General features: G+C 38.5%; 1 protein-coding gene across 1 annotated transcript in view; it reads left to right on the plus strand.

Annotated features, from left to right (window-relative positions):
* TBC1D22A (TBC1 domain family member 22A) overlaps nt 1-27,255 on the plus strand; it is a 170,198-nt gene that overhangs the window by 122,416 nt on the left and 20,527 nt on the right. Inside the window, exon 12 of the mRNA XM_060777812.2 lies at nt 12,888-12,983. Coding sequence (XP_060633795.2) covers nt 12,888-12,983 — 96 coding nt within the window. The remainder of the gene's footprint in view (nt 1-12,887; nt 12,984-27,255) is intronic.

Genomic DNA, 27,255 nt, shown 5'->3' on the forward strand with positions numbered 1-27,255 from the left:
GCTGATGACAGTGGAAAGAGAGAAGGCCCACTAACAGAGGGCATAGAGTTAATTAGAGAGTGCATGAGCACAGAAAAGTGAGGCAGCTTTCATTTCAAACACTCCACTCCTCTCAGTGTTATTTTAACATTACAAGCTATACAAAATATATACAAATGTATTTTTGTTCTGCATATGAATATAGAAATCTGTGAAAAAATCCAAAGCACAATTATTATTTTCATAGGTGAGTCAATATTTTTGTATGAAAAATAATAATAATCAGCTACAAGAAAATTTACATCAGGATACTCTCGCATATTTTCACTAAATACGCACAAAGAAATTATAATATAATATATAAACTTATATTTGTATACCGCTCTATCTCCCTGAGGGGATTCAGGGCAGTTTCCAGCATAGGTAAAGCATTCAATTACCAACACACAAAAAATATATAGACTAAATACAGCATAGACATAATACTATAAAACAGTCTTACATATTTAAAATTTAAAAACTAGTTCCAGAACTAATTTCTATCGGGCAAAAGTTCAGCTACCAATGGTCACAATTTCAGAGTGGGCCTAGGCAACTATGAGAGGCTGGGCTAGTACAAGTAGGCTAGGCCCAGGGGAGTGGGTAAAGTGCAAGCTATGTCTTGCCTGATGGTCAGGGTGGGACCTGGGGCTATTTATTTCCAAGGCCTGCTGGGCCAGTGGGGAAACCTAGGGCTGGGCAAGTGGGTAAAGTGCAGAAAAGGATCTTAATTAATGGCCAGGGTAAGGCCTGGGACTATTCATTTCCTGACCTGCTGAATAGCTATAACAGGACTGGGCCAGGGCTAGTACAGCGAAGTAGCAGAGCTCCCTGGAAGTGGGTAAAGTGCAGAGCAGTGACCTAACTATTGGCCAGAGTAAAGCCTCGGGCTACTCTAGTCATTCCCAGAAGCCTGCTGGTTTTCAGGTCCTTTCAGGGGGAGGATAGTGACGGAGCTTGGACACCTAAGTTACCCTGAATTCAATGCAGATTCCTCAATTCAATTTGTTCTTTTATTTTTTTTTCTTTCATGGATGCCATGTTCTTTGGAAGCTTGTTTAGACCAAGTTGATGGCCTTTTCATTCACTCGAGCAGTTGTCAGCTAGTAATTCAAACAGGTAGAGAACATGCTAAAAGGTACCAGTATCTTTTTGCTCTGGTCTTCATGCATAGCAGCATGAGACACTTACACAGTGCATGTAATAATCTCCCTGTTGGTCACTCCTTGAACTGGGCTTCGTAAAAGAAAGTGTTGGGGCATAGTATTGGAGAGAAAATGCCCTATAGGTAACTATTATCCATACAGTTACAGCAAAATTAATTAGAAACAATTGCTGGCTTCATTTGAATGTTGTAATGTGATTTTTATCTTATGAAAAAACACATCTAAGTTCAAAAAGTATTGCAGAAGGAATCTTACTTTAGTTTTCTTCCTTCAGAAAAACAGTAATTCTAAACACGGAAGAATCCTTTTTCTTCTTCTTCTATATCCTCTTTGTGTTTTATAGGAACATGCACTTTACCTTGGCATAAAACCTCTTAGCACAACAGGAACGAGCAAAAGTTATTTATTTTGGGCTTGCATTTCATCATTGGAATAACAACTTTGAGGTTTATAGTTGATCCTTATCGTTCTCTCAAGTATTTGTGCAGTTTTGATTGTATTGTTCAAAACTTCATTCCATCTTGTCTGTCTGATATTTTTTCCCTAGATGGTTCGTGACAGCTTCAATTTAAAGGAGTTAAAGTACTCATGGCTATGGCTACCCCCTTTTCTTCACTTCTCCCTTTTATTATTTGTAACTGCAATATGACCAAGTTCGTAAATTGAAGATAATTCTGCTGGTTTGCATCTTATTGCTATTGCATCTTGTTGCTCTCCCTGCCAGCTTGCATACTTTTGAGTTAGATTTCTTGTTGGGATGCAGAATAGTGTCTTTTTTCTCCTTTCCAGGAATTAGACTACAAACTAAATTCCTTTCCACCTTGCATGAAATATCTAACACAAGATAGTAAAGTTATGGTAGTCAATCCTAAATATGCAAATTCATGGTTAAAATTGAGTTGTAGTTGTATTTATCACTTTTCTGCCAAAGAAAAGTGATAAAGACCTCCTTTTGATGATAAAAATGTTCCTAAAATATTGTAAATACAGTACAGTGCATTCTTTTTTACACTATACAGTAAGAATCCTAATGTATCTAGTTTCAGAATATCTATACAAATTTTTAAAAGGCTATTATGACAAATGAATGTATTTTGAATACTGCAATCCCTTCCATTGGAGATCTTTTGCTGGCTGGCTATTGAGTATAAAGTGTCTCAAATTTTAAGATTTCATTTCTATTGCATGAGCAGTTAATAGATCTTCTTCTAAGGATAGGAAGGTTTCTATCTATAGCAGTCTGTAATATATAATTTAGGGGCTAAATAATAAGGTTAGTAGAATTGCTATTAAGGTGACATTGTTTGGGAACATGTATCCAAATAATGATTATCTTCCCCATACTCTTTAAGGTCCTGTCATCTTCCTCTTCAAAATTACTTGTAGTAGTATTTTGCCAATAATTCACTCTTTATCTTTTAGTCCCCTTTTCAGTGTTTCCTCCCTCACTGTGATTTACTGATGAATTCTCCTGGAGAAAACTCCTTTGCTTGCTCTCTGTACTCTCTTGTACAGAAAATATTTTTTAAATGTTATGGTTTACATGTAACTTGCTGAGCAAAGTTGTAGTGCTATAAAAATTTACAAATCAAAGAGATACGTGGATAATTCCAACTGACATAATGCACTTTCAAAGTAGCAGATGAATATAGACCTTTAAAATTTTATTTACATCTTAAGAAAAGAAACATTTTTTTAAAAAAAGGAATGATTACATAGGAATGCTTTCAGATCAGTTCTGTGGAAGCATCATTCAAACATGCCAGCTTGTTTTTCAGACTCTCTGGATCAATACATAGGATGGAGAAATGGAGAAGTTATGACAAAAAGGAGAATAACTGATATAATGTTAGAAAATCAAGTTATTTGCTAGTATTTATAGTGTATTTCTATTATCCAGTCTTCTTCATACCATTTCTCTGAGAAATGCTCCTTCCCTGTTTCTCGCCAGCCGGGTATATGTTTTGTTCCTGAAACATCCATGGGAAAAGAGGAGAGGGAGGAAACCGGTCTCACAGTGCAGTCTGTAGGGAAGACCTGCACAACATACAGATCACATGCCATACGTGGCTCCCCAAAAGAATTTCTCCCCTGCTGGCAGTCCTAGATGAGTTGAAGAGGAAAAAGGCAGCCCAGAGAAAAAAGTAGGGGAGGCAGCCCAACCCAGAGACACATCCCACCTTGCATTCCCTACACTCCGCGCCCCTTTACCAATGTTATCCATGCCTCAGGCCCGGAAATGCCACCTGCGCCTCAGTGAGGTCTGCTTGGGAAGACTGACAGGGATGTCGAGGGCTCTCTTGCCTTCACTGTCATCAGTGATTCCATCTGCCTGATACTTTGCCTCTGTGAGGGCAGGAAGAGCCATGTTGGCCTGTTTGGGAGATGGAGATGTGGGAGAGGTGATGGAGTGAGGAGATTACAATGGTGACTGCATGCATGAGGAAAGCTTCAGTTTCTTATGCTGAAGTCATCAGAGGCAGCTCAAGCTCAGGTGCAAAGCAAAAGGCACCCTGACCAGAGCCTTACATAGGTATAGAATCATAGAATCTAGAGTTGGAAGAGACCACAGAGGTCATCCATTTCAACCCCTATCAATTCTAATTAATATTAATTGAAATGTCTCTTTTTTATAATTTGGTTTATTTGCAAAATAGTTTAGCAATTAATTATTAAACTATTAAAAATCTGTCTGCAGCACAACAAAGTATAGACTTTTTAAATTTTGACCCCTTACTATTGCTGAGTTGTGCAGGCCTGCTGTAGAGAATTCCTGCTTTTCCCTTCCCTCCCTTCACTGTGCAGCCTGATGGAATGACTGCTTCTTTGTGACAGTTGACTAAGAGCCAAAGGGAGCTGGTCCCTCAGCATAGCTGATGGAATCTGTATATAATTGCAAAATTACAGTTTTAGGGTACACCTGAGCTTAGTTAAGTCAGGTTGGACTCATGCCATTTCAGTGGGATGACTACGTCCTTGTCTGCTTGAAGTTAGGTGACCTTTATTTCAAGAAGTTGAGCTGAAAAGGCATGATGATGCCACTTTTAATTTTATTTCATCTGTGAATGCTGCTGTCAGTCTTTCCCATGGCAACAAATGGTGCCAAAACAGATCTGTGTTAATTTAATCACACTGGAGTAGTACTCTCCTGCAACATTCTTCCCTCTGCCCCAATAAATTCCATTAAGGATTGGATTTGGTAAGTCAATGTGTGTGAGAGAGAGCACGCGTACACATTTCATAATGTAAAAGGCAACTATGGATTACTGTCACAATGCTAAGGGTTGTAAAAGAGTAATGGTCAGAAAGATGCAAGCAACAGGCAAGTAGTAAACTTTGGGAAAATATAAGGATAAAATTGCACAAGGACAGTGGTCCATCAGCGTAAGTGTAAGAATGACTATTGATCTCTGAGAGTTAGGAGGTTAGAGATGATTTACTACTACATGTTGTTTATTACTTATCTGAAATGCATGGTAACAGAAATGATTTGTATTGAGACTTTTTCTGGGTTTTGGAACATGTATTTATAAAGTCATGTATGTGTTATATATACCTTAGGCACATACCTTGAGTAATGTTTGTGTACTTTGAACTATCGGAAAGCAAAGTTATCACTATCTCAGACAACCTTACATTGAGCACAGGTCACTTACTCTATTCTTAGATTTGAAAAACACCAGTCTACAGACCCTCACCTTCATTGGGATCCTTCTCCAGTTGATTACCTCTCACAGAAGCCATTGCATCATCAAGTCACTTTGCTAGTACCTGTATCGACCGCCCCGACATAAAGCAAACTGAGTGGATAGCTAGGATCAGAATTAACATACTGGTGACATCCCACCTCCAGAATTCCCAGTGACCTCCACCAGAAGCTTCAGATAGATGTTGAATATCATGGGAAATGAACTAGAAATTCAGAAAATTCCATAGATTAATAACAGTGAGTCGCAAGAGGAACACCCCCCCCCCTCCCCCGGCTGTACTAGTCTCCGGAGCTGGTCTTATAGATAGGAAGAGAATGATTGCAATACCCCCTACTTCCATCTGATAGAGTTAGTCCAATAAAATACCATGATCTATGCCATTTGTCTTGGTTTCAAGGTAGAAACCATGAATGTTCTTGAGCTCATCAGATAACTTGAAAATGGAAGCATAGAATATTTCATATTTTAGCAAGTGTACACTTGAGTTGAAATCTAGGGCATGTCAGTGTTTAATATAATAAGGGTTTCCTCTCAGATTTTCCTCTATTCCTTTCCAATTGCAAAATAAGACTTGTCAATTTTATCTCTGTTATGATACTGTGTCATTTTTATTGACTCCAGACCCTTCTCTTTAAACTCTAAGACATGCTCTACTTGCTAGATTATTTATATTCTTATGTATCTGCTTCGGCATCTGCACCATTTTAGTATTTTATTATTTTTTACCTTTTTGCCATTCATGCATTTACTCTGAAAAAGCAAGGGAGTGTGAAAGGATGCCTTCAATAGAGTCTACTCATTGTTATTCCAACTGTGTGACTGTGCTTCCTTAGCAGGACTATTGAACCCTTGGCATTCATTCTCTCATGCGGATGTGATAACAGAATAAAGAAGCTGCTGTAGCAAGTAGCAAGGCCATTGTAAAAGCTCACAAAATCATTGATGAATGGCATTACTGTTGCAAGCAAGTTTAATAATTGGCAATATCTAATATTTTTTTCCTAGAGGGATGATCGGCAGATGTGTCCTTCTGAGACTTAAAGTGCTCTATAAATTGCAAGGTATACATTTCAATGGAATTTGCAAATGACAATGTAATATGTTTCAAAAAGTGAAGCAATAATACACAGAGATGTCATTTCTTCTCTGAACACTGGAGATAATGTTGCATTATCAATCTTTGCTGCTGCTTCAAAAAATGGTATATACTTGAATTCTTAAGTCATCATCATATTATCTGACAATCTGAATTCAGGGCACTGCTCTCTTTGTCAAAGTAGAAGAGGATTTTGGATCCTATTCAAGGAAGACGGAACCTTTTATTTTACGACTTTGAAAGGAACATTAAAAATATTTATTTTTTCTGAGTGAGCTTTAAGCAGGGCAGTGAAAAGCATTTTCCATCAACTAAATTTTATTGATGGTAAGTGAGCATGTAAGGATAGGGAATGGCCATTATTGATTTAACCAGAATAAGAATTGTACCCTTTGGCAGCATTCAGAAATGATTCATGAGTTCGTGGACCCTTTCTTTTACCCAGTGAACATGAAATGAGTCTATACTCTGGTTTCTTTTTAAATCGTATGTATATTCTTATGAAGAGAGGCCCTATTCCTGCACAGTGTTTCACATTTTTACAGATAGTTCATGTCAGTATTGACATAAACCATGTAATGGTGGTGGTGGGATTATGGTAGTGATGCACAGCAGTTTACATGTTGTGGAAAAAATATATAGATTGAACTTTTTCCCTCTCAAAATAATTGAAGCGTAAGCCATTCCAACTTAATGTTGAAAGATTGGGACCAATAAAACAAAGTACTGCACACAAGATTGAGGCTTCATCTACACCAGGGGTCCACAAACTTTTTAAACAGAGGGCCAGGTCACAGTCCCTCAGACTGTTGGAGGGTCGGATTATAATTTGAAGAAAAAAAAACCCAGAATGAATTCCTATGCACATTGCACATCTCTTATTTGTAGTGCAAAAAACACTTAAATGCAATATAATAATTAAAATGAAGAACAATTTAAACAAATATAAACTTATTAGTATTTCAATGGGAAGTGTGGCCCTGCTTTTGGCTGATGAGATGGGATTGTTGTTGTTGTGTGCTTTCAAGTCGTTTCAGACTTAGGTTGACCCTGAGCAAGGGCCGGGTAAATGACCTTGGGAGGGCCATATCTGGCCCCTGGGCCTTAGTTTGAAGACCCCTGATAAGATTCCCAACCTTTTTTTAAAAACCAGGGACCACTTGAACAGGGACCACTTTCCAACATTAGTACCAAAAGGGTTACAAATCTGTTTTTGGTCAACTTTAGATTCAATTTGATTAATGGGGTGCTGGTTCACAACATTGCGTTGCATCGACCACATCAGCTCTAGTTTCTGATACAGAACATATGCCATCTAGTAGTCACCATCTGCTCACCCCAGAAACCCTTATTTAATAATCTAGAGTTGATGTGGTACTAGTAATCTTTCTTGAGTAGTCAGCTTCTCCCCTCCCAACATCCCCATTGCCTCAGCACTATAAGAGGGTTTCGTGAAGCCACTCGCTCTCGTTACCATGTGGTTTCGAGGCAACGGTGTAGTAATGTTTAAGCCGCAGATCATATTTTCATTCTTGCGGACCACTGGTGGCTCATGGACCACAGGTTGCGAACCACTGATCTACATTGATTCTTTAATATAGTTTCAAACTGGTACTGAAGAACGTGGCTTCAATATACATCTGATTACATAGGAAATCCTGGAACTGGTTTGAGGCCTGGATGCTGATTGCACAAACCACAGAGAACTGATTATGGTCTTTATTGCTTGCTTTTGTTGCAGTTTGATGTCTGGTCACTGTAGTTTGAGGGTAGCTCCTAATTGTATTAAATGGTCAGTGTAGATGGGGTCCTGGTTAAACTTATATTCTGAATTCAGGATATACAGTAGTTAGAGCCACAAATTTGGAGAATTTCAGAACTGGATTGAACAAATCCTGTGCTTTTCCTGCATGGCAGGGGGTTGGACTAGATGGCCCATCTGGTCTCATCCAGTTCTAATGTTCTATGATTATATGAAATTCATGGAGGATAAGCTATCATTATGTATAAATAGGTAGAAATAGATGATTAATTTCTAGAAGCAGCATATCTATGTATATTAGTTGCTTAGAGCGTTCATATGAATGGTGACATTAATACTACATGTAAAAGTGATGGCAACAATTATAGTTGTTTTAAAATAATGTCTGTTTATTTTCTTTCATAATACTAAATTCGAAATGTTGTTTAATGAGCAAACATGTACAGGGCCATACTGCTGCACTTGTGTACATCCTGGGAGCTTCCCATAGATAATTGGTTGTTTATTCTGTGAACAGAATATAGGTCTAGATAGGTCTTTGGTATGAACCAGTATGGACTTTCTTACTCTCACACTCATTCACAACCTTTGGGTCCTGACATGTGATAATGTGACATTATAGGATGTGCACATTCAAACTGTGTGGATGCCTGCATATCAAAAACTAGTCTTTCATATATATATATATATATATATATATATATATTATGAATTGTTAGAAACCTTTTGAAAACTGAGGTCAACTTTCAGAGCTATGCAAGTGCTTCTGACAAATCTGAATTTCAAAACAAATCAGGCCCATTTGGACTGATCTGAATTCAGTCTAAAGTGGGTCAGCTCTACCAGTTTTGATCCACAGCACATCAGTCTGATCTGAAGCAATTCAATCTGATCTAGAAAGGAGCAGGGGGCAAGACAATATATATCCAACTATACTATGCAAGTAAAATTTCATAGTGTAGCGGTAGGGAAAAGAGCTTTTCCAGCTCTGAATTACAGTCTAGGAAAATAATTTCAGCCATGGGCATAATACTTGGGGGCAGAGAAGAAATGATGTGAAGCCGCTGAACTGTATTTATTCACTTCTCTTCTGCAGTTTGTGTTCTTTCTTTAGATTCAGCTGGCAGTAGCAAATCTCTGCCTGCCTGCCTACCATGCTCTATCTCAAAGCAGTATTTTATTTTACCTCATTATTTCTGGTCCTTAGCTCCACTCTTCAGTGCAACTCTACATGAACTTTGAACTTTGGGAAAGCTCTTGAGGGCTTTAGCCCGGTGCCTCCAATGCTCATATAGAAAGGGTGACTTTTGCTCCTCTTTATTTGTTCTTGTCTCTGTCTGAATGCTGTGTGTGAGAACTAGACACATACATCTTGTCCTGAATAAGCAGCAAGTAAGTATTGGAATATAGGAAGCATGAACTAGTAAAAAATGAACATTCAACTGACTGCACATGATTTTAAACTTTATATATAAAGTGGATTTAAAGTGGATACTACAAAATTCTGGGCCACTATTATTCTTCAGTTTGGCTACTGAGTTCAAAATCAGGCTTTTCTTCCCTCATACTTCTTTTTTAAAAAAACAACAACCTACATTTATAGCTGTTTGGATTTCCCAGTGGTGGTTATTGAGTAACCCAAATATTTGATTGCCTGAATTGATATTTGGGATCCAAAACAAATCAGATTGGTATAGAACTAGAGTCCAATTTGAACCTCTGATTCCTAAATCAAATTAGTCTTTTAACTCTACTATGTATTTGTGTATGTGCATATACATTTCTAAACAACATATGAATTATATAAATACACATTTTATTTAAATTCTTTATTATTTGTCTGTATTCGACATGACAACAACAATATTTTATTGCGGTCCATAGACCCATCAGTAAAACCAACCAACTTGACAGAATCTAGAGTATTCTGTGATAATGGTCTTGATTCCCTTTATTTTCCAGTTCTCCAAAAGTAAGTGAAAATTTGGGGGGGGGGGGGATCCAAATTGCTAACAATTATGCCGTAATGGTAGCTTGCATCCATCCTTCCTGCTGTTCCAATTTTAGAAAACTTATGATGGCTTTCCTTCCTCTGCAAGGAATATAATGACTGCTGTATACTATAAACAGCCAGTATATTCTGGAGAAGATAGAAAATTATGAACAGCTGAAATATTTGGTCATTACTAGAGATGGGAAGGCCTGGAAAAAACCCCAGAAAAAATGAAAAAAGCCCACCTTTTTCCTGTTCTCTCCCCCCCCCCCATTTCTCCCCAGTTTTTCCCCCTTTTAAACTAATTTTTCCCAATGTTTCTATTTTTTCCCCCAAGACTTCCCATCTCTAATCATTAACACGTAAAGGAATATCTGACACCTTATTACTGCGTCCAGGCTAAAGGGATTGTGATTCAGTTGCTCATAGCATTCAAACATATAATTCTAAACTCTGAAACTTCCCACAGAATTAAAATGTAGGAATTTCTCTATTAAGTTATGTGAATAGCTTTGAAGTGTGCCATGTGAAATATGAGAACGCACTCACTATATCATACAATATGTTAAGAGGGTATAGTGGAATAATGAAGATATTGTAGATCAAGATTGTCCAATCTTTTGGCTTCCCTAGGCCATATTGGAAAAGGAAAAAGACCTTGCATAATAATCCTAATTATGCACTGCCCTATTTGGAGAATTTTTAAAAATTGTTGAGCTGGTCTTCTGACTGTACTGTTTGCAATTATAATGTGAATTACAAATAATACTCAAATACTTGTAGACATGACATGCTGTGATTATTCCATTCTGTTGTTGTTTACAAAGCTTGCATTCAAGAATGCACAATTGAGTTACCCCCAAAAATCATAATGTTTTTAGAAAATGTATGATTTTGTGTTGGGATACATTAATGGGTATCTTGACAACTTGTGGCCCATGGGCTGCAGGTTAGATGAGCCTATTGTTGATTATTTCTAGTTGTCTAGTTGTACTTAAAATGAGCATAGTATTTCAGATGTTGATGTATAGCATTTTGAACCATCTTTTAGAGCTTAACTCAGCAGTCCATTAGCCCTTTCAGAATTTCTACCAGAATTTCTACCTTTTGAGGTCCACCAGACTTGGAACATCTAAATTGCTTAATTCCCTAATAAATAGAAAATGAGTTCAGTAAAGAAAGAGGAAAATAGTCAAGTAATGCAAATGTTTATGATGGCAAATATCTAAGTGAGATAGCAAAGTAGCCCACGGTAAGAGGTAAAGAAAGCTCCTTGTTGTTATTCCTTATTTCCGTGAAGCCCCTCTTTCCCATAACAAGTTTTCCCTAGCTTTTCTCTGGTTGAGATCATTTTTACTTGTAGAGTTCAGCTATATAGACAGGAGCTTAGGTATGGCCTGAGCTGGGGTTTTATTCTGCTCACCTGTGGATCCTCTGCAGTGATTGATCAAAATACGCAATGCCCTGCTTTTCAGATGCACATAACTGTTGCTATCATGTCTAGTCAAGTTTCAAGTTAACCTTCTAATTGTTTCAATTCAACTATACCTAAATGAGTCTTATAAAATTGCTTCCCCAGAAAATATTCAGTGTTCCTGCCTTCAGAGGATGGGAATTTTTGATGCTTAGAAATTATTCAGAGCTGGTAGTCTCTTAAATTTTTAATAACCACAATGGTGTGGTATTTTAAAAACAGTTGAAAGAATATTGTTAATATTTGATGCCTTTAAGATTCATATTGCTGGACTAGAAATGTTATTACTTAGAAGTTATTAGAAATAATCCAAAAGTAATGGTAAATTTGTACCCCTTCTAAAACTGGGAATTGACTTTTTGAAATTGTTTGATATAAATATCTGTTAGTGTGAGAGGAAAACAAGCTTGTGGGCAATTAAAAATAGAAACAATATTAAACCATATTCCATAGATAAGAGCATTTCCTTTTCAACTGATTTGTGTACTGTAACCAGAAAATATTTTCTGCTGGGCTACTTTAGCCAGCCTCTGACTAATTCATGAAGTTTTGTGGGCAAAGTCTGAAATAATGGCTCGATTTCATCCACAGACGTGATAAACTTCTTGCTAGGCAGTGTGATATTTGTGTGATGTTAACCGTCTAAATGATTTTTATTGATGATGACAGATGGCTCTGTGGTGATGCGCTCAGAGTCACGCCTAATATGTTGAGAATAAGTCTTCTGGAAGGCTGTACATCTGTTTTAAGATCTTTTGCTAAAATATTTAAATCAAGGTCATTGTTTATATTTGATTTTTAAGCAGCTTTTAGCTATTTGCCTCCCGTTTATACATTTAAAGATGAATCTGGTTGTAACTTGAAGGGCTGCAAATGGAAAGTTATAATAGGTAGCAGGTGTTAGGAAAGGCAATTATGCATTAGGTGCTTTGCTCAATTTCCAAAACTGTCCAAGACTATCCATTTGAAATACTTTGTGGCCTAGTTTTATCTCCGAACCATGATGAGTTCTTAAATCTAAAGGGAATATGCATTTTTCCTTTAATAAATTGAATACTTAAGCTTGTTTGATTTAATTTAAAAGTGCCTAGGAAAACAGTATTGGAAAGCAGTGCAAAAAGGGAAATATCAAGAATAAATTCAGATCTTTGGCTTCATTTGCAGTTTCCTTTTTTTTTTCTTTTTAGCTAGAACCTTTGGAGACAGCTTGTATCAGAATGTTTTTACGATTTTTTTCTAAAGTTGCTGGTGAACTTTGTGCTTAAGTTTTTTCACTTTTTCCAGACAGTACGGAATGATGGAGATTACCCAACAAGTATGGTCAACGCAGTTTCTTTCCCCCTATTAAAAACAAAGTCAGATAGCTTTATTTGATGGGTATTGCATTTGCTTACTTGATTCAGCATGCATTATATATAATTGGATTTCAGCTGCTGTGAAGCAGTATTCTTTGCTGGTAAGCATTTGGTTTTTTGCCAAATGAAGGTAAGAGTATATAAAATGTGATTCAGGAGTTGGATTTGCTAAGTAATTATTTAAGACAACAACAAAAGGTTTGGTTCTGGATTAATTTGAGGATACCTTGCAAAATGACAGGATATTATCTTAAATATCTTGCAGCATTCTTCTCAACTTCTAATCACATGTATAAATACTCTCTCTTTGCAGTCTGAGCCAGAGGGTTTTTCTCATTTCCACTTGTATGTTTGTGCTGCCTTCCTTGTTCGATGGAAGAAGGAGATTTTAGAAGAAAAAGACTTCCAGGTAAGTAAAGCATTAGTTTTAAAGATTATTTTTGAAATGTCATTAACAATGTAATAGTATCATGTATATTCGGTTCATCCTGTCGGCATTTAGGCATATTGGGAGAGGGGAATAAAGGTACTATTTCATGACTTCTTTCTATTTGTCAGTCATGATTTTATATGGGAAAGTATATGATGTTATGTGGTGACAGTGCAGCTGCTACTGTTGCATACAGGTTTCATTTGACAAAGTCCAAGCAGGATTTCTTTTAGGTGACAAGACAACTGAAAGGGAAAGTAGATCCTACATTGATGCCTGATAGAAAACTATCCACTTGGCTCACTGGATTTTCCAAGTTAGGACATGACAGGTGATGAATTGACTGATGAGATTAGCAACTTCCATTGTCCTCTCGAAACATTCCTGCTTACCTGTCTCCTAGCTATATAGAGCTACAGTTGAGTAGATCTTGCTAGCGCGTATACTGTAGCTGCTAATATATGTATCAACTCAGTGTAAAAGCAGGTCCAGTGAGTGAATGAATTGTCAAAAATCCAGTCCCAAATGATTAGATTCATAGAAGCAATGGATTATTGGCAAATCACAATTTAGTCATTAAATCTGTAGGCCTACTCCAGCAGGTGGTTTGGGGCCTGTTGTTGTTCAGTCGTCTCCGACTCTTCGTGACCTCATGAACCAGCCCACGCCAGAGCTCCCTGTCAGCCGTTACCATCCCCAGCTCCTTCAAGGTCAGTCCAGTCACTTCAAGGATGCCATCCATCCATCTTGCCCTTGGTCGGCCCCTCTTCCTTTTGCCTTCCACTTTCCCCAGCATAATGGTCTTCTCTAGGCTTTCCTGTCTCCTCATGATGTGGCCAAAGTACTTCAACTTTGTCTCTAGTATCTTTCCCTCCAGTGAGCAGTCGGGCTTTATTTCCTGGAGGATGGACTGGTTGGATCTTCTCGCAGTCCAAGGCACTCTCACAACTTTAGGTTTGGGGCCTAAAGTTCTTTTAAAAAATGGTTTTGACACATTGAAATCAAAATTCTGGGGAGGCCTGTCTAAAAAAAAAAATCTAAAACGTACCTGTTTTCCTCTGTGAGCTTATTGTTATGAGCATAGTTTGCACAAGCGGACATTTTCAATCTCAGTAGGCGATTCATTGACCTTAATACAGGTAAGTCTAGACCTTCAAGACCAAATGCCTTTTTTCTGGATTTCAGTGATTATACTGATCAAAATAAAATTAAACACTAGTAATTTAATCTTATATTTTAGCTGAAATATGTTCGATTTCATGCCCAATTGTTTTATAATTTGTCACTGCCAGGCATTTGCATCTGTTCTTCCCAGTTTTTTGAAATTCTTAAAATCATAGCTCTAGTTAAAGAACAATAAGTCAACATCACAGTTATGGGATGAATATGAAGGTAGTTAGTTTTTAAGTTCTGTGATCAACTAAGCATAGATGGTACAAATTAAATGAATTTTACATCTTGCACACAAAGCATGAGGCAGGTTTTACAGTACTTGAAAATGTTCTACATTTATCTACATTATATCTACTTTTTAAGAAACCTAATTAGAATCGACACAGCTGTTGTGTAGTCAAGGGAAGGATGTTCTGACTTAAACATCCATTTATTGATATGGCTGATGATGATAAAATGTTTATCAGTCTAATGTGAATCTGCATTTAAGAAGAGGTAGTAGGACAGCATCTTAATTTGAGTTCTGTGACCTGAATGTACACTAAAGATTACAAAAGTAGAGATGTGTATTTTTTGTAAGAAGCTCATAAGATGTGTTGGTTGTAATAAGATAGTAGTTGGAATTTAGGCACCAGCTGAGTTAGTTAAAGATATGATAAAGCCAATTATGTCCTTCGTGTTTATTTTTCTTCATGATCTGCAGTAATGCTATGGTGCTTTAACAGTGTATTTGTTATGGTAAGATTGCAATTTACTTTTTCCTTCTGATTCCAAGTCTCCCAAATGATGTATACATTAAGTAAGATGGTTAACTCAAACCTCCATACTACACTAACAATCACCTCAGATGGATTGAGTCAGACTTGGATATAGCAATATGATTGATAATAATGTTTTAAATTGATTTTAACGGAATGGTTTTATCTACTCTGTTATGTCATGTTTTATTGTGGTTTTGTATGTGTTGGCATCAAATTGTTGCCGTTGTAAGCCGCCCTGAGTCCCTCCTTGGTGGTTGAGAAGGAAGGGGCACAGATGTTTAAAATAAATAAATAAATAATTGCAGAGTATACCTTCAGTAATTTTTTTAAAAGAAGTAATGTGCTAGAGTATAAATTTTAGCAGTGGTCAGGTGTCAGTTTTACTTTAAACAGTTTCTAGAAATCACAGCCATTGCAGGCTTTTCGCTCATTTAGGTAAAGAGATTGATCATGTCATGCTGCTACTTCATGGAGCTATGTGTCCATGAGCCATAATAATCTGATTTCATGCACAGCATTCTTCAGCGGACACTAGCCTTGTTGTTTGTCCTGGCTTCTCCTGTACCTCCCAGTTGTTTTTGATACTATTTATCACAGACATTGACATATTTTTTTTTGCCCACAGGCCTCATTGTGGGGACAGGCCAAGGAGGGGGAGCACTTGGGAAAGGGCGGGATTGGGAGGGGTCGGGCAGGGCCTGGGTCATCCTCAGGTTGTCTTCCTGGAATAAGGATTGAGCTGCTCATTCCACCCTTTTATCGGGAGAAAAATTAGACATGTGGCAACTACTTCGATACTCCTCCCCTGATCTTTGGGCTGTCCTCTTGGCATTATGCTGAAAGGAAGACGAGACAGGCAATGGCCAAGAGCGCTCTGAAGGGCTCTCAGCTGTTACGTGCCTTCCTAGGGCATCCTGTTAGCATAAGGATAGGGTCGGTTGCACCATCCTTATGCCAGGAGAGGGTTGAACATGCAGTGACTGAGAGTGCTCTTCCTCCCTTGTCCTTTCTGCATAAGGATGCAGTGGACCACCACATCCTTATGCCAAAAGGAGAGGGAAAATGAGGAGGGCCTGAGGTAAGCACCTATGGGGCTGCATGCAGTCCCCAGGCCTTAGTTTACCCATGCCTGATTTATCACATAACCTTGCAGGTCTGACTAGATTAGAAGTAGGCAAGAGTGAAAACATGTTACAGCTACATAGTGCCTCTATGTAGCTATAGCATGTTTTCACTCTTGCATACTAGGACTCCAGAAGTATTGCTGGGTGACTAGTGTAGATCAATATTTTCACTTTTGCTTTATGCATGCGTTGTCCATGAATCTTGAGTGGTTTTCCATTTGCTGATGATATTTGTTTCAAGTTTTCCTGTCGCAGCAGAGCCACTTGAGACAATTTTATAAAAAGGTTCTGAATGAGGATGGATAAAAGTGAAGTTCAGTACATCCCTAAGAGATCTTTTGCTGATGGAGGTCCAGCGGCTGTTAGTATTTTGCTCTGAATAGGATTGGTTGCCCTCTTGAAAAATGTGGAATGCAAGTTGGCACTATTTCTGGATCTTGGATCTTAAGCTCTTGATGATAACTATAGTAAGGAATGTCTCTTTCCATCTCTGGTAGAAAAATGAAAGGCTGGTTGGTGAATTTATTTATTTACTACATTTAGTAAATTAATTCTGGTCCAGTCAGATAGATTTTTATTTCCAATGCTGACTACCTACATACATGTGACTTAACATATTATGAAACTGTTTATTTTACTTTATTAGCCACTATGATGCTCACAAGAGACTTTGTTAAATAGGACATTCTTCTCATCTAAATATAAAGCACTCTTCTGAGTTAAGTTAGACTTTGCTAATTCATTAGCCTTACACTTATTTTATTTCAAGTCTAACATTTAGCCTCCTAGAAAATGTATGATCACTGCATTTGCAGAGTTGTTGTCTTTTGTAGCTTACATTTGCTTTCAGAGGAGATGCAAAAACAGCATTAATGTTTTATTATACTAACATCATTTTAGCAATGCTTTCAGAGAATAGAACTTGCTTTCTAGACCAATTAAATGGGCTCACTTACAAAATTGTCTTACGTGTCAGCATTTACAGAGTACAAGTCCCGTGTGAAGCTACCCAAGCATATTTTTGAACAGTTGTTTTCTAACTTGGTATTTATAAAGCTCACATCCCCGCCTGCCAAAAACTGATTGAATGTATTTTATCGATTTGTCTAAATGCTGCCATTATTATTCACTTCAGGCAGGTAGCTAATTAGATAATCACTGTAACATAGCAACCTAAGAAGCATATCACCAACATATTACTTCACTTTGTTTCTAAAGAGTTGCAATTATAGCCATTTTGGAGTCAAAAGGTGGTCTGGAAAGAAAACAAAGGGTTGAAAGGGACCAAAGTTGTACGGTCTAATCTGTGCCCAAGGGCTTTGAGGATCATTCTTCTAACACCAGCTCATGTAAGATTTCATTTTCAAGATTTCTTCTATTTTACAGAGTCTCTGATCCTAACATTTTAATCCTCAAAGCATAGATTTATTATATAATACTGCCTTTCTGCAATGTTCAGCAGTTTAATAAAATGCAGATTCCAATAGACTCTTTCAAACATGAATATTTTTAATACAATTAGGTCAGCGCTATTAACCTAACAATGTCATTGGTCAGCTTTTGGTGTTTGCCCCAGTAATGCTTTCTGAATTCTTAAAATGAGAAAACGCAAAATGAAATTCATGCAAACTAAAAGGTTTTCTCTAGTTAATGTTTTTTTTAATTGAAGCAACATGCTTAATGTAGGTTAATATCCTTTATTTGATTGTATTTGGAAAAGGTTTCCTTGTGCTATTTGAATGTGGTGATTAAAGAAGCCAGGCAGACAATACTAAATGAAAGTTTTGAAAAAGTTACAAGAAGAGAAGGTGATGGATGCAGAATAAAGTTTGTTTTGGTATTCTGAAATATTTTGCCTTGAATAGCTGCAGCTGAATTTTTCTGACTCCCTTTCGTCAGTTACTTTCATGTGAATGCATTTACAAGAGAATGCCACATTCAGGTCATTCAGGGCTCAGCTGTTACATTTTGCTCAAGTGAACTCTGATGTAATTATACTCTCAGGGATTTACGTGTGTATTCTCTGTTTATAGAGAACATATTTACAACACTGTACTGATTAGTTATGCTATCTTGTAAAATGCCAAATAACTCCATAGTAATAAATCTCTTCACTGGTTGGTTAGGATGTGAGTATTAGTAAGTGGGCCTGTTCTAAAGCTTAACAATTTCACATTTTCACTTGTGTTACCATTCTCAGAATTGCTACTCTCAAATCATAATTTGTGGTGTTGTCTTTGCTTTTAAGTGCAGTATATTCTACCTAACGTGGCCAGATTATTTTACTAAGCGACAATTAAGGACAAATACAGATATTTTTAATATATATATATATATATTTGAAGACTATATCAGAGAGGTTTTGGAAATCAGCACTTTCAGCTGCCTGTTTGGAGAGATAGTAAGCTATTCCTCTTTCTTCATGTTCCTTGACTTCTGTTGGAATCAAGCAGTAAGGGTGATTGCCTGCTGTTTTGGGAAGAAGCTACTCATCTTCCCATCAGCCTGAATTTCCATGTCAGTGGCAACTTCACAGTTTGAGAATCACTGCAGTCAACCCACAGGTCCTGCATCCATGGATTTAAGCTACCATGACTCAGTAGTCTCAGTAAAATAGTCTCAGTAAAAAAAATCTCCAAAAGCAAACCTTGATTGTGTAGCTTGCTGAGCACTATATAGATGTAGATATGCCCTGCTGTAGCTACCAACCATTTCACAAATCCTCAGGCTCTCTCAGATTCTTGATTCAGTTGTTAGCCATTTTATACAGTATAAGGGATGCCATTTTACTATGCTATTTATATAATGAGACTTGAACATCTGCGGTTTTTGGAATTAATGGAACCAAACTCCAACGGATACCAAGCACCCACTTATCTGAAATTGCAGTCTCCTAATCAGGCAATGAAATATAAAGATGAACAGGTTGATCCCATATCTCTTGAGTCAGGCTTGCAGAACCTATAGCCCTCCAGGTGTTTTGGTCTTCAACTCCCAGAATTCCTGACCATTGGGCAAACTGGCTAGGGCTTATAGGACTTGGAACTTCAAACACCTAGAAAGCCACAGGATTCACAGGCCTGTTCTATGTACTTGAATGCCTGAAAATCTCTGTACGCAAAATCCTGAGCTGGGAAGCACCTACGAGAACTTGGTCAGAATGGTTGTGGGGGGGTTCCTGTCCATGGTTTGTCCCAATGTTAAGTCTTTAATTTTTTTTAACTGAATATACTTGGGTGAGTTTGGATTTTGGAAGGAATTAACTTGGTAGTGAATGCAGATTGCTTCAATATAACATGGTTACAAGGATGTAACTAGAAGATTGCTTTTGGCAGATGGAAAGGATTGAGATGGAACACAATGAAGGAAGCTATCAAGAAACAAGTGAAACATAATGTAGGTTTAGAAAGCAGTTCTGCATAAAACAAAAATCTAGTTTTTGTTCCTAATTAATCTGTTGTGTTTTTCTTTATGTGAAATTTTTAAAATAACACAAAATGAAGAATATTAGATGGTACTGCATGGTTCAAGAGAAACATCCTAATAAAATGATGTGTAGTATTGGATTGTTGAGTGGAATCAATGTCATTCCGGCTCCCATGCTTAGACACTTTCTTGAAAATAGCTTGTTTGGTCTTATGTATCACAATTCTGCCACTGAGAAATTGGAATTACTGGATGATTTCAAGCAGGGTTGTTAGTATGTAAAATGTAGGGATACTTTAGTTAACAATGTCTATGTGTTTCTGCATGTGACTTCTTTAACAGAAACTTTGATACCAGAGCAAAAGTAATATGAGAAGAACAGAGATAGATTCCCGCACCACAAAAAGATGAGCAGTTCAATGTGTTTCTGCAAAAAATTTATCCAAATACAACAATGTGGAAGTGGTAGGATCCTTAGGTGGGAGTGACCATGTTCCCTTGGAGTTTGTTCTATGGAGGAAAGAGGAAACTAAGCAAAGTCAGGCATGCATTCTAGACTTTAAGAGAGCTGACTTAAGTAAATGTAGAGAAATACTGAGTGTAATCCCATGGATAGGAAGGAACACTAAAAGAGAAAGGAGTTAATGATGTGAAAGTTTTTTTAAAAGTGAGATACTGAAAGCACAATTGCAAACAGTGCTAACAAGGAGAAAAATAAGAAGTCTAAGGAAACCCAAATCGACTCCAAAGAACCTTCAACTGAACTAAGATTTAAAAGGGACATGTACAAGAAATTGAAATCACCAAAACAGAATTCCATCAAATAACCAATGTATGTAGGGAAATGGTTGGAAAGGCTAAAGCAAGAACTGAGCTCATGGTTGCCAGAGAAATTAAAAACAATAAAAAGGAGGGGGTATATGAGTACAAAAGAGAAGAACAAGGAAACATGAAGAAAGTGGTGAAATGCTAACAAGAGATAGGGAAAAGGCAGAACTGCTCAACACTTTCTTTGCTTCAGTCTTCTCCCAGTATCAGAATTCAAAATTAGCTTAACAGATTTGAGAGTTGAGCCAAACTAACAAAATAAATTTCAACAAGGAGAAATGTAAGATATTACACTTAGGCAGAAAAAAATGAAATGCAAAGATACAGGATGGGTGACGTCTAGCTCGACACCATTACATGTGAAAAGGATATTGGAATATTCGTGGACAACAAGTTAAACATGAGCCAACAATATGATGCAGCAGCTAAAAAAGCCAGTTGGATTTTGGGTGTCTAGATCAAGGAAGTAATTGTACGCCTCTATTTTGCTTTGGTTAGATCTCACCTGGAATACTGTGTCCAATTGTAGGCCCCATAATTTAAAAGAGATATTGAAAATCTGGAACATGTCCAGAGGAGGTCATCTAAAATGATCAAAGGTCTGGAGAGGAAAAGAGATTCCACCTGAACATTAGAAAGAACTTCCTGTGAGAGCTGTTCAGCTGTGGAACTCTCTGCCTTGGATTGTGGTGGATGCTCCTTCCTTGGAGGCTTTTAAACAGAGGCTGGATGGTCGTCTGTCAGAGATACTTTGATTGTGCTTTTCCATCATGGCAGAGGGTTGGACTGGATGGTCCATGTGGTCTCTTTCAACTCTGTGATTCTATTATTCTATGTGAAAGGTAAAACCTTCTAAGTCAGAAGTAAGGAAAAAGATTTTGAACCTTCAAGAAACCAGCTGAAAGTTGGTTTCTTCCTAAATGCATGGGATTTTTTTTTAAAAAAATCTTTCATTAGCCTCTACTCTTTCATATGATTTTGTTTTCAGTAACTAAAGTTATACTTTACAGCAGGATTGGCTGGAGCAGAATACCATTTTTATCCAGCTCAAGCTTTTATTGCATTGTTTACTGCAAGCATGCTGCTAAACTTGACATGAAATGTCAGTGTTCCTCCAATCCTTCTTCAGCATCTTCCCAGTGACAACACTGGATACTGAAATGTCAAAGTAGACAAAGGACAAGGAAAAGGGGTTGGGACTGGATGAGCATAAAAAGAAGGCTTTTTTTTGCTTGAGGCTTTTTAAACTGAGGCATACCTGTATTAAAATATTCCTCACTTTATATTAACTTCTGATTATGCAGCTATGTATCTTATGAAAAGGAACTGCCTAATCAAAAAGATTTCACTTTTAAAGTTCATCTCACCCCCTCAAATGTCTGTCTTTAAAAGTTGGCATCCTTTTTTCTGGCTAGCCCTTTTGAACCCCCTTCTGTTTTATTGCCAGACATTTAAAAGTTCATCTGTAGTGATATTCAATAATTTTATTAGGAGAGCCATTCCCTTCCTTAATTTGACCACAATCATCATGCTTCTGTATATGCCCTTTCATAATTGTAACATCAAACCTTTCTAGAGAGGACATTTGTAACATACCATTTTTGTAATAACATTTTACAACAACAGCAGTACGGAGCCCCTGGTGGCTCAATGGGTTAAACCCTTGTGCCAGCAGGACTGATGACCAACAGGTTAGAGGTTCGAATCTGGGGAGAGTGCAACTGAGCCGTCAGGAATGGTTCCCCCAGTGGGGACATGAGAGAAGCCTCACACAAGGATGGTAAAACATCAAAACATCCAGGCGTCCCCTGGGCAGCGTCCTTGCAGACGCCAATTTTCTCACACCAGAAGCAACTTGCAGTTTCTCATGTTGCGCCTGACACGAAAAACAACAACAGTGTTGTTTTATTCTGCTTGTAGTAATAAGATTTGTCACCCAGCCTAAAACTGGTGAAATCCTGCATTAGTGTGCCAACAGAACAAACACTGGTAGTAGAATAGATTTCATCTCATGCTTTAACCTTCCCAAAATATCCAATATCTTTTTCCAAAACTTTTTTGGACTTTTTGAAGCGTATTTATAAGGATGACAGAGAGAGGAAGGGGAGCTCCTGCTGTGTAAGTAGAAATTGTGTATATAATATTGGGTATAATCCTTAGCAGCCGTGAGTGCTTCAGGACAAATATTACTGGAAGAAATGTTTTTCTATACCGAGGATCGAAAGGATTCCCCCCTCCCCACCTAAGTTGATCATGTTTATAATAATAAAAATGTCTATAGTTGTCCTGAATTGTTGCACACAATCCATCCAAATTAGAGAGATAAAGGTTTCCCCTGGCATTAAGTCTAGTTGTGTATGGGGGGTGGTGCTGATTTCACTTTCTAAGCCGATAAGCAGGTGTTGTCCTAGACACCTCCAAGATCATGTGGCCAGCATGACTGCATTGAGCGCTGTTACTTTCCCGCCAAGGCAGTACCTAGCTTCTCTGTCCCAATTTATATCTCACTATGAACCAGATTTAGCTGCCAGCCAAGCTCTTTTGGAGGGAACCTTTCTCCACCACTGTCAGAAAACTGATACAGAAAGAGAAAAGGGGACACAGCTTCAGATCCTGAGCTTCACTTATACCAATCCTCTTAGATTATGTAATTATATGTGCCAATGACAACGTGGTGTGCTTCTCACAAGATGACTGCTGGACAGACCAGCAGTCACCTTAATGGCCATCAAGATCATCTCCAAACGCAGACTCCAAGGAAGAAAGGTAAGGCGTAAAATGAACACCCAAGCCCTTCCAAAGCCCTCCAAACACTAAAGGATCGCCTACCCATAGAACACCCTGAAAATGTTGAGGAACATTGGAATAAACTGGAGACATCTATCATCACAGCCTGTAAAGAAACCACTGGATACCAAACTAAGCAACATCAAGACTGGTTTGATGAAAATGATAACGAGATCTAACAGGTAATTGACAAGAAAGGGAAAGCCTTTTCTTGTCAATTAACTCTTGTCAAAATGCAGAGAGACACCAACTGGGCTGCTAAGACAAAGATTTATGCCAGTTCAAAAGCTGAGTTCCAAAGAAGGACCAGAGAACTAAAGAACACCTGTGAACAAAAAAGACTCAAGAAATCCCAACACTTTGCATATGACTGTGATGCACGGGGATACTTGAATGCCACAAAGGTTACCTATGACCGAAGATAAAGTCAAAGCCCTCCCAACAGAAAGCCCTCCAGTCTCAGTTCAAAAACCCCGAGAGGGCATCTAGCCCAACCCCCTTCAGCCAGGCAGAAAGACAAAAAGAACAGGTAGCAATTGCTGTGACCCAGAGCAGGAAACTGGGCCCTCTTGACAACAATCCACCACACTTGACTGCAGGAATACAATCCTTTTTATTGAAGAACGTTGAATGCAAAGCAGAGGAAGATTCAGAGGTAAATACCATAGCAAAACAGCAATAAGCAATGTCCATGAACAAGTCCATATAAAACCACAGCAAACGATGAGTTACCCTTGATGAATCATGAAATCTGCTAGCTCCCAGCTAACGACACTTGGAACAACTTGAGAAACTACGAGAAACCCAGCCACTTGAATCAGGAGGCCTCCACAGGCTTGCACTTGGAACTGGAACAATGCCTGGTCTGAAGGCAGCTTCAGACCCGGCACTCCTAAAGGAGAGAAATCTATTACGAGACACGCCTGAAGTTTTTGTTTGCATTTCTCTCAATCTTTCTGACCTCCGTAAACTTTGTGCTTCTTCCCTGCTCTGCCGAATCTGCCCCCTCCTTCCCTCATTAGACTGACAAGGTGTCAGATTTTCTGGGGAACTAAGGCTGGGAGAAAAAGGGAGTGAAACTTCTCCGCAAGGGAGTGAAACTTCTCCGCTTGGTTCGGAATGAATGTTCTCATGGGAACTTTGATTTTCACTTTCCAAGGGTGTAGGATTTTCACTATTCAACCCATCATCAGTATTAACATCTACATTGGCCTCAGAATCAACACTGACATTTACATTGGCATCAGGAAATACAATCAAAGAATCAGGTACAGGGTCACACAGAGGCTGAACCACAACACTAATTTCATTCCAATGGTTATAGGACAGGATCAATACATCCCTCACTTATGATGTCATTCCCTTCTTGTCATGCATGATGTCATGGGTTTGATCTGGGAAGTGTTCTTGTATGTCTGATATGTCTTGGTCCCCTTCCACACAGATGAAGAAAATCCCACATTATCTACTTTGAACTGGAATATATGACAGTGTGGATTCAGATAACCTAATTCAAAGCAGATATTGTGGGATTTTTGGGCTTGATATTCTGGGTTATATGGGTGTGTGGAAGGGACCTTAGTCAGGAGGTCAGATGGGTAGGTAATGGAATTCTGGGAGGGTGATTGACAGCACATCAGAATAGAACAGAAGGCCGTTGCTGGTTGACAGTTAGTGCCATGACAGAGCAGAGAGATGGAGGTGTTGCACCTCAGAATAGATTCACCTTGCTGAAATCACCAGAATTGCACACAGACCGAAGTCTTTGTAGTTTATCAAAAAATAAAAGGTAAAAAGTTTAAAAAGCAAGTAATGTTCCATAGATCAATAAAACATAGCACTGTAAAGCAGGATTCCAAGAGGCACCAACGAAACAAAGTCCCATGAGAACATGATAAAATCCCAAGACCATGGATACAAGAACTGTAAGATAATTCAGGCACACGAGCACAAGCTGCTTGGTTGAGCGAGAAGTTGCTCTGACAAAGGTTTGTTTTCAAATACACTGCTTAATACCCTTTGCAATACATGAAAGCATTTCTTTGGCCTCTGATCTTCTTGTTGGCTATTCTCACACGCCTTCAAACTCTGAATTCCAAACGGTCAGCCTGATCTAAGTTTTCCGTTTCATCAAGGTCAGGCTGCTTGTTAGTGTCAGCCTGGTTCTCTTCCTGCCTGTTATCAGGCTGAGAACTGTCCTTTTCTGAGTCAATTTACACCTGGCTAGTTTCAGTATCAAAAACATCATTCCCTGCTGTGGGAAACTGAACTTGTACACCCTTTTCCACATTGTCTACAACAGGAACATTTTGAACCTGATTGTGAACCTGAATCCCATCATCCTCGTCAGAGTCACTCTGAGACCCCATCTGAGTCACAACACTATCAGTCTGTGTCTGTGGTTCCAGCTGAGTCACAATAGGAGGAAGGATTGAGCGAATACAGGGCTGTGGCAGTGCTTGAGGCCTGCCTTGAGTGAGCCTCCTTTCCTACCAGTGCGGCAATGTCTGTGAAATGACATTCAAGAGGGATGTCTGTCTTTTCTTCCCGCTTGGAGGAAGGACCATCGCAGGACGGCCACCAAACATCTTCCATGCAGCAGGGCCTCCCAGATCATCCCATCCTCTCTTTCTTCTTTCCTTTCTACATTGCTTGCTTGCTTTTCAGGCAAGGAAGAAAGCCCTCTTTGCAGCCTTGAGGAGGAGGCAGCTGAAGCTGGCAGGTCAGAGAAGGTGAGGGCCAAGGGTAGCTCCGTCATCCCTGGCTCCTCCTGAAGAACCAAAAGAAGGGAAGGATGCATGTGGGCCCTCTCCTTACTTTTGGCTGGACCAATGGGAGAAGAGTGCTAGAAGTCAGTTTTCCCAGGCTGGCTCTTGAACTCCGAGTGTTACCAGGACCCTGGTCTCTTCCTTGGTTAGGAGGAAGATGGATGGGAGGAGGCTGCTGAAGCTAGAGGAAGGGAGGGATCGGACAGGCACTCTTCAGTGGGCAGGAGGGCAGCTGAGCCTCTGGGAACATTTGGGTCTGTGAGTTGGAAAAGGTGGAAGTGTCACCGAACGAGTGTGCGGTGGTTGCTTCCTGGGATGCTCCTCCCACTTGCTTGACTGTGTCTCTTGGGCTCTTTGGCACAAGATGAAGAAGGGGAGGGAGAAGACAAAAAAGAAGAAGTGAATGATGTCACTTGAGAACCGCAAGAAGGACATGGCTTGGGCTGTATGCTCTGTTCAAGCCTAAAATAGGGTATTTGCTGCCTTTTAATCTCCAGTGAATCTTTTTTTTGTTTTTGTTTCAGTGTGTTTAAAATTAAAGTGTGCATTATACATGATGGTGCTGTAGACGTAGTTAAATAAAGGTATTATCTATGAAGTGCACATTACATTTTTGTCTTGAAATTATTATTATTATTATTATTATTATTATTATTATTATTATTATCCCCAAGAAAATAAATATTCATTTGCTTATAGCAAATTCCTCCTATTGTTGTGTACTAGAAAGCACACAACAACAAAAATCCTATCTCATCAGGCAAAAGCAGGCCCACACTTCCCATTACTAATAATACTAATAAGTTTATATTTGTTTAAATTGTTCTTAATTTTAATTATTGTATTATTTTTTCAGTGTTTTTTGCACTACAAATAAAATGTGTACAGTGTGCATAGCCATTCATTCATGGTTGTTTTTGTTTTTTTCAAATTATAATCCGGCCCTCCAACAGTTTGAGGGACTGTGACCTGGCCCTCTGTTTAAAAAGTTTGAGAACCCCTGCTCTATAAAAGTAGCAGATGGCAGAGGAATGAAAAATCCAAATGCATCCAAACCCCAGTGTTGGAAAGCACTGATGCCCAGGCAGTCCACACTGCACTTCCATGGTGGGGCAGGCGCCATGGAAATAGGGGGGGGGGGGGGGGGGCTTGAGAAAGATTCAGGCACAGAATGTGTAGTCAGCCCTCTTTACACTCATTCACCATGTATATACAAATACAAATATTCCAAAATAAAACAAAAAATCAAAAATTTGAAAAACCTTTTGTCCCAAACATTTCAGATAAGGGAAATTCAAGCTATATTAATTTGAGAAACACCACTTTCATCAACCAATACAGACATTTCATTTTTATTTATTCCAGTTATCCTGTTTCAAAAGTT

Source organism: Anolis sagrei, chromosome 5 (genome assembly GCF_037176765.1).
Source record: "Anolis sagrei isolate rAnoSag1 chromosome 5, rAnoSag1.mat, whole genome shotgun sequence".
Lineage (NCBI taxonomy): Eukaryota > Metazoa > Chordata > Lepidosauria > Squamata > Dactyloidae > Anolis > Anolis sagrei.